At 35.9% G+C, this 8930-nt stretch overlaps 1 protein-coding gene across 1 annotated transcript; it reads right to left on the reverse strand.

The window, feature by feature from the left end:
• Positions 1–2124: 2124 nt before the first annotated feature.
• On the reverse strand, positions 2125–5210 carry LOC106879498 (putative zinc finger protein 702). The gene is made up of 2 exons (XM_052977757.1): positions 4772–5210; positions 2125–2171 (listed from the first exon to the last, which is right to left on the reverse strand). The coding sequence occupies exons 1-2, from the start codon at positions 5208–5210 to the stop codon at positions 2125–2127; spliced, it is 486 nt and encodes a 161-aa protein (XP_052833717.1).
• Between the last annotated feature and the right edge of the window lie 3720 nt (positions 5211–8930).

Below are 8930 nucleotides of genomic sequence, written 5' to 3' on the forward strand. Positions count from 1 at the left end.
TTAGTATTAAATATCTATAACTACAAGGAGTTGTCAATTATGCTGTAAATACCTCCGATGGGTTGTTCTGTGTTTGCTTTGCTGGATGGTAATATTTTCTGGAGTCTATATTAGCAGTACTAGGTGTTGGTCATGGTAACCATAGAAATATGCTGTATGACATGGTCAAAGAAAAGGAAATAAAACTTGAGGATGTACCAGTCTCCATATTCTCTATTCTTTTAACTCATCATCATCATTTCACATCCATTTTGCCTGATGACATTGGTTGGATGGTTTGAAAGGAGCTGCCCAGGCTCCCTCTCTGTCTTGGCATGGTTTCTGGATGGATGTCCTTCCTAATGCCAACCACTTTACAGAGTGTAGTGGAGGCTTTTTACATAGCACCAGCACCTACAAACACGCAAGATGAAGATTACTCAGCCAGAAAGGGTTGCAAGAATCACCACACTTTTCCTTCGCTTGATGTGTCTTTTCAAGCCCAACAAACCACCAAGAGACTTGGTACCCTGTCATCCACTCTGTCAGTCCCAACGTCTGTAGATCTTTTCTTATCACTTTGTGCTATGTCTTCCTGGGTTTACCCCTTCCACATGTGTCTACAATTAGAGATTAGCACCTTTGATGCAACTGTTCTCATTCCTATGAGGTAAGTCACTGTTTAAATTCAAAAATTGAACTTTTTGGATCATGTCCACATATGGCTAAATATTTAAGTTTTTGGTCCCCTGCAAGATCACAGATAGAACCTGCTTTTTATATTGTGTCCACATGCAAGTATTTCATTTCTTACATATGTATTTTTATATATTTTATCGCTTTATATAATTTTTCTGTACATTACCTTTCACCCTGCATATTTTTGCATGTGCATATAGAGACATGTCCATGAACATAATTGTGTGCGTGTGGGTATATATACGTGGATGTGTGAGCAGGTATGTATGGATGCATACATATATATATGTGGTGGGGTGAATGCATGTGTTTCACGCGAGTGTAAGTGAGTATATGCACATGCATACATACACAGATTCAATGAGGATGGTTTTACTTTCTCCCTATTCGGGTAATTTCATAGCTCTTTTGTTTGTCTTAATAACGGTCATCTTCATAGTAATTACCCTTTCTTTATCAGTCATTTTCATAGCATTTTTGTTTCTCTTAATAACTGACGAGATGCCAGTGCAGACTTCCACCCCAACATCCGACTAATTGTCTCATATTATAGTATGGCAACGGACTTGGTTTGGTTTTACATTTGGATGCCTTTCTTAATGCCAACCACTTTAAAGAGTGTGCTGGGAGCTTATTTACATGGCGCCAGCAACAGTGAAGTCACCAAGACCCTTCAACAGGGGAGAGTAATATTGATTCTGTAAAGAAAGATGTGTAGAAGAGCTACAATGAAAGGCTATTAAATGTGGAGAACATATGAGCGAAGGGGAGATTACTCTATGTGAACCCAACAGAGGGACCAGCGATCCCAGTGGACACTGTATGTCGGATAGATATGGCAAAGTTTGAGATGCTTAAATTATCTAGTAGAGTAGGATACAGTCTAGTCATCCATACAGTTAATCAGGTTATTTAAGAAGGTCTAATCCCCAGTGACTGGTGTCGCAGCATCATAGTCAGGTGCAGCAAGGATAAAGGAGATGTCTTAGAAGTGATCACAGACATCAAACTGCTGGACCAGGTAATGAAAGTTATGGAGAGAGTTGTAGCCCAACTAATTAGGAACAGAATAAGACTAGATGAGATGCAGGTCGGCTTTGCTATTTTTATTGCTAGGCAACTGTAAGAGAAGTATGTAGCTTAGGAAAAGCACACTGTGCTTGGAATTTGTTGATCTGTAGAAAGTCTTCTACAGAGTATATGGCTCTGTGATATGGTGATCTCTGAGGAACCTGGGGACAGATGAACAGCTAGTGAAAGCAGTAAAGAGGGGTGCTGTAAGTAAGGTAGAAATTAGCCATGGGTAGTGACAACTTTAGTTTACAAGAAGGTGGTCCACCAAGGCTTAGTCCTCAGACCCCTCCTATTCACCATTGTCCTCCAAGCCATAACAGAGGAATTTAAGACTGGCTGCACACAGTAACTACTATATGTTGATGGTCTTGCTCATATGGCAGAAACTGTAACAAAAATTCCAGGTACGGAAGCAAAACCTTGAATCAAATAGCTTTAAAGTAAATTTAGTAAGAAGAAAATGTACAAGAAACCACCCACTTCAGGCAAATAGCCTTGCTTCATATGCTGGAAAAGTGTAGGCAGGAATTCCATGTACCCTGCACAAGCTGTGAGCACACAAGAAGTACAATGGAATTATAGTGGAGTTAACAGAGAAAGTAGTGTTTGTATGTAACATGCACAGGAGCCATGAAGTCTATAGAATACTTCAAAGTAATCTGTCATATTTACAAACTAACGTCTGAATATTCATAACTTCTGATGATTTGCCATGCATTGCAATATTTAACAGAGATTTCTTCATCTTTATTGTAGTCTGAGCTTGATGGACTAATTTCTTTTAAAACAGTGATAAGAATACACATGAAAATGATAGAATCCACCAAATAACTGACCCAATCCAGTGACTTGCTGTCTGATGTTCCAAACGCTTAACTTTAGATATTTCCTCTCAATATGGATGTTGAACAGCACATCATCATCATCATCGTTTAACGTCCGCTTTCCATGGGTTGGACGATTTGACTGAGGACTGGTGAAACCGGATGGCAACACCAGCCTCCAATCTGATTTGGCAGAGTTTCTACAGCTGGATGCCCTTCCTAACGCCAACCACTCAGAGAGTGTAGTGGGTGCTTTTACGTGTCACCCGCACGAACGCCAGTCAGGTGGTACTGCCACAATTAAATAAAACAGAAATAATTTGAAATTACAGCCTCAAATGTGTCTCCTCATGAAATATTGTTCTTCAGGAACTTTTGCAATTAATATAAATAATAACATTTATCATAAATATTTGGAGCTTTTGAATGGAACATGTTGAATATGTTGTAAATGCCCAGCTTTTACATCAACTTAACCTGCTGTTCCTTGAGAAGCTTTAGAAAGTATATGTAACCTTTTTAGAAACAAACTTTGGAAGCATCGAATATGATTGGTATTTTACAGACAAGAAAGTAAATTTCAAAAGCAGTAAAGCTTATAAGATGGAATAAATTTGGCAGCAGGAGGTTATGGAAGTTGAACCTGTACCACTCAGGTACTGGCTGGGTATTCTAGGATAATGTACCCATGTGCAAACATATATATATTTTGGTGAATTTCAATACAAACACATGTACAACATTTATGAAATTTTGAAAAGCATTTATTGAAGAGAATAACAAAATGTAGAATAACGAGTGAATCATTGACCAACAAAATATTGAACATATTAAAAATAATCAATCCTTTATAATATTTGGGGAGTGATAAAAATAATTTACTTTTGTCCTCATACACACATTAGCATCTTTAATCATGTATATATTTCAATAATGTCATTGTCATTACTGACAACTTCAGTATGCTAGAAATCCTATAAACTCACAACAGTGAGTCCACCCGAAGACATGTGAGTAGATGTGACAGAAAGAAACTGAAGGAAGTTCATTGTGTATGTGTGCCTGTTTCACTTGACATAGCATGGTAGTTGTGAGTGTCACCAGTATACAAGTAGTGTTCTTCATTTCTACTCTTCCATGAAAACATGATGAATGATGGGGAAAAAGTGGCATCAGGCCATAGAAAATCTCTCGCACCCATTCTAGCATGGAAAGATGGACATATAAATGCTGATGTAGGTCTGATACCAGTATTTTTCTTATGATTCACAAAATCATGTCTCTGTCTAAAACCTAACAGTGAACAGATCTTTTATGACACTTCAATTTACTTGAAGATACATAAGATTTCTCACAAATTTCACACTGGAATGGTTTCTCTCCTGTGTGATAACGTTTGTGCTCAATTAAATGAGAATTCTGGATGAAAGATTTTCCACATATTTCACAATGGAATGGTTTCTCTCCTGTGTGTGTTCTTACATGTCTGCTTAAAACTGCTTTAGAGGCAAAACATTTCCCACAAATTTCACAGTGGAAAGGTTTTTCCCCAGTGTGTATTCTTCTGTGTTTTGTTAATGTACCACTACAACCAAACTGTTTTTCACATATTTCACATTGGAATGGTTTCTCTCCAGTATGTATTCTTTTGTGTCTTTTTAGGACGTAAATAGTAACAAAATATTTCTCACATATTTCACATTGAAATGCTTTTTCTTCTGTGTGACATCGTTTGTGCTCAAATAGATGAGAATTCTGACCGAAAGATTTTCCACAAATTTCACAGTGGAAAAGTTTTACTCCAGTATGTATTCTTTCATGTCTCTTTAAGTCACCATTAGTTGGAAAACATTTCCCACATATTTGACAAGGGAAAGGTTTTTCCCCTGTGTGTATTCTTTTATGCCTTGATAAGATGCTACAAGAACCAAAAGACTTCTCACATATTTTGCAATGGAAACGTTTTTCCCCAGTGTGTACACTTTTGTGTGTGGTTAATGCACTACTAGAACCAAATAATTTCCCACATATTTCACATCTAAATGGTTTTTCTCCAGTGTGAATTCTTATGTGTCTTCTTAGTGAGGTACTGGAAACAAATGATTTCTCACATATTTCACATTGGAATGGTTTTTCTCCCCTGTGTATTTTCATGTGTATCTTTAAATTTCCATTTGTGAAGTAAGATTTCTCACACATTTTGCACTGGAATGGTCTTTCTCCTGTGTGATAACGTTTGTGAACCACAAGATAAGCATTATCATGAAATGATTTCCCACATATTTCACAGTGAAAAGCTTTCTCACCAGTGTGTAGCCTGTGGTGTGTTTTTAAATCGTGTTTGTAAACAAAAGATTTCCAACATATTTTACACTGGAATGGTTTCTCCCCAGTGTGACTACGTTTGTGAACTACAAGCTGAGATTTACGAAGAAATGATTTCCCACATATTTCACAACGGAACCGTTTTTCCTTCTTGTGTATTTCTTCGTGCGACAAGTCTTCATCCTCTGAAGAGAATGTCTTCTTACAAATCTCACGGCGATATTCAGGAACATTTTTGTCTTCAGTTTTCTCATCTCCATTCTTACAAACAATTACGTTACAAGTGTCCAAGTGATCAACGTTCTCCATATTAATTCTTCAGCAATTCTTTAAAAAATGGAGAAATATCTGAGTTAACGTATTATGTTTCACTTTCTTGTCTTAAATATCACAGACCTCTGTTTACATGTGTGGAACAAGTGTACCGAACATATTTTCTACTCACCAGTAGAATATTTGATATACAGTGCAGATGAAAAGTGTAGAACGTCGTTAATTGATCTGTTGTTGTTTAAAAGCCATTTCCTCTCCTGTAAAATAGGAAACAACCAATTAACTTTGTAAAGCTGAAATATTTAATCATAAAGGTGATGGAACACCGACCCGCAAACCTGTAGGTCGCCCTGTCTTATCCACAAACATTAACGTTCTTCTTAACATGAGATAATTATTACATATGATATAATTAGATCGGTTCAACTAATTAGAAACACGCACTGTAGGCATCGTTATTGATATGTAACCGGTGACATATATTTAGAGTCGCCAACATAATACAACAGAAACGGCTTCAATTATATTAATTTTCGTCTTTAGTTGTATCCAACATCACTCAAAACAATAATTATGGTAAATCTGGTGAAGTATCAAAATTTACCATAACTATTACGTACAAGGGAGAAAGTCATTTGTTTATATATGACTCAATAAGCTGTCAAACATAAATTGATGGAAAGACGGGGCTCTATTTTTATTTCATTCTATTACATTTTTTGTGGATTATTTGTTTAAAATTAACAATAAGCCAAAACAGCGTATTGAGAAAAGTTGTATAATTAGGATTGCATTGTAGACTGTCGCCTTTCTTTTCTTAAGACACAACGGTGTGATTTGAAAGAGACTTGGCTGCTATTTCCAGAAGATCGAAAGACCTTACACAGACTCTCTCCTTTGTACATAATAGTTACTGTTAAGCCCTATTTTAAAGACTTAAATTAATATAATTGAAGCTGTTTCTGTTGTATTATGTTGGCGACTCTAAATATATGTCACCGGTTATATGTCAACAACGATGGCCTACAGTGCGTGTTTCTAATTAGTTGAACCGATCTAATTATATCATATGTAATAATTATCTCATGTTAAGAAGAACGTTAATATTTGAGGATAAGACAGGGCAACCCACAGGTTTGAGGGTTGGTGTTCCATCACCTTTATGATTAAATATTTCGTTTCATCATAGCTTTACATCGTTAATTGGTTGTTCCCTATTTTACTGGACAGGGTAAATAGCATTTAATCAAAAAGAAATCAATCAACGAACTTTCCTCAGCCTTCTCCACTTTACATTTGAACCATATATCAAACATTCTACTGGTGAGTAGAAAATATATCTACATTGCATCTGTTCCACACATGTAAACAGAGATCTGTGATATTTAAGTCAAGAAACTGAACGATAATAGATTAACGCAGAAACATTTGTCAGCTTTTTAAGAATCGCGTAAGAATTAATATGAAGCACAGTGATCACTTGGACATTTCTAACGCAATCATTTTTAAATGTACAGATACAGTTAAACAAACTAATCGAGAAAGCTGAAGAGAATGTTCCTGAATATCGCTGTGAGATTTGTTTCCTTAGCCTTCTTCACTTTACATTTGAACTAAATATCAAACATTCTATTGGTGAGTAGGAAATGTATCTACATTGCATCTGTTCCACACATGTAAACAGGACTGTGATAGCTAAGACAAGAAACTGAACCATAATAGATTAACGCAGAGACATATCTTAGTTAATAAAGAATTTTTAAAAAATTAATATGGAGAACGCCGATCACTTGAACACTTGTAACATACTCATTTTCTTGAAAGATATGAGGGAAAAGAGTCGGGTCGTGTAAAAACGAAAAAAAACAAAAAAAACTTTGCTCTTTATAACGACAAAGATAATAACGTGTGTGTATAACAGTAATATGCTCTGTTGCTTTATATTACTGTAAGTATTATTTACTTTACGAAAGAAAGTTGACAGATTCCGGATCTTTTTTAAAACGGGGGCCACATTTTTCATTAACGAAACACTTTGAAACGTGGAACACTGGTAGAATGTGTCATATAAAACATCTTTTTCTCTTAGTCTTCTTAAAAAAAAAACGAAATCCATAAATTATTCCATGTTAAAGTTGTCGTATTTCTGTAATTTCAACCAATCACTGACGTCCATTCAGCCGATATACATTAAGTGCCGACTACATAAACAAACGATTCTGAAACAATTAACCCTAACCCTAACCCTAACTCTAACCCTAAGCCTAACGTTAGGGTTAGGGTTAAAGCAAATTTAAAATGAAAAAAGCAAATAAAACGAAGAATCGTTTGTTTATGTAGTCGGCACTTAATGTATATCGGCTGAATGGACGTTAGTGATTGGTTGAAATTATCGAAATAAGACAATTTTTTACATGAAATAAATTCGAATACAAAAATATTTTTCTGTTCTATAACACAAAATAGATAAGTATACGAAGTTTGAAAGTCTTTCGGTACCAAAAACACTACGTAAAACATTAATGAAAAATGTGCCCCCCGTTTTAAAAAAGATCCCAGATTCCAATTATATTGGAATTTGTTGTGAAAAACGTTTTCGGCAAGTCGAGAGACCAGTCTCAGAAAATTCAAACGATTCCGTTTTCATAATAGATTCGATATATGTGAAATTTACACCATTACAAGGATATCTGTAGAAAATTTTATTTAAAAATAGCCATTTTCCCTACAGTTGGAAAGAAATTCGATGGGGCACTTTTGTGTAGGTATGTCATGTGTGTAAAAAGTATAAGGTCAAAATACACAGCAAGCGAAGTGCTAGAAATAGGGGCCAACACACCATCAATTCACCAACCACCATTTCCTTTTCAGAAAATAGATGCACAGTTATCTGCAGAATGATCAAAGTAATTCATGTGACAGAAAAAAAAAAAAAACCTGAAATATTATCGATTTTATTTAGTGTTTTCAGTGGTCAATGTACAATCAAAAAAACTTTGCTATTTATAAGGGTAGAGAAGAAATATTACTTATTTTACAGGACAAAACAATGTCGATTCCTTACTTAATTTAAAATTGGCTAATTCAACTTATGTTGCATTACAATTTACTTTCATCCTTGTCTAATTGTTTTCATTGACTTACCTCATATGAATGAGAACAGTTGCATCAACGGTGCTAATCTCTAATTGTAGAGGCACCATGTGGAAGGGGTAGACCCAGGAAGACGTAGCGCAATGTGATCAGAAAGGATTTAAAACTCTTGGTGGTTTGTTCTGCTTGAAAAGACACATCAAACGAAGGAAAAATGTGGTGGCCCTTGCAACCCTCTCCTGCTAAGCATCCCTCATCTTACATGTTCGTAGGTGCTACTGCCATGTAAAAAGTCCCCACTACAATCTGTAAATTGGTTGGTATTAGGAAGGGCATCCGGTCATACAAACCATGCCAAGACAGACAGGGAGCCTGGGCAGCTCCTTTCAAACCATCCAACCAATGTCAGCAGGCAAAATGGATGTGAACTGATGATGATGAGTTAAAAGAATAGAGAATATGGAGACTGGTACATCCTCAAGTTTTATTTCCTTTTCTTTGACCATGTCATACAGCATATTTCTATGGTTACCATGACCAACACCTAGTACTGCTAATATAGACTCCAGAAAATATTACCATCCAGCAAAGCAAACACAGAACAACAGCATAATTGACAACTCCTTGTAGTTATAGATATTTAATACTAATCCGTGTGGTTAG

This window comes from Octopus bimaculoides, chromosome 28, assembly GCF_001194135.2.
Source record: "Octopus bimaculoides isolate UCB-OBI-ISO-001 chromosome 28, ASM119413v2, whole genome shotgun sequence".
Lineage (NCBI taxonomy): Eukaryota > Metazoa > Mollusca > Cephalopoda > Octopoda > Octopodidae > Octopus > Octopus bimaculoides.

What these genes read in the sequence shown, in the direction of transcription:
- LOC106879498 (XM_052977757.1), bottom strand. Translation starts at nt 5,210, where the DNA reads ATGGAGAACGTTGATCACTTGGACACTTGTAACGTAATTGTTTGTAAG. An exon ending in ACCATTCCAGTGCAAAATGT is followed by an intron (nt 2,172 to 4,771) that starts GTGAGAAATCTT and finishes ATTTGATTCAAG; the next exon opens with GTTTTGCTTCCGTACCTGGA.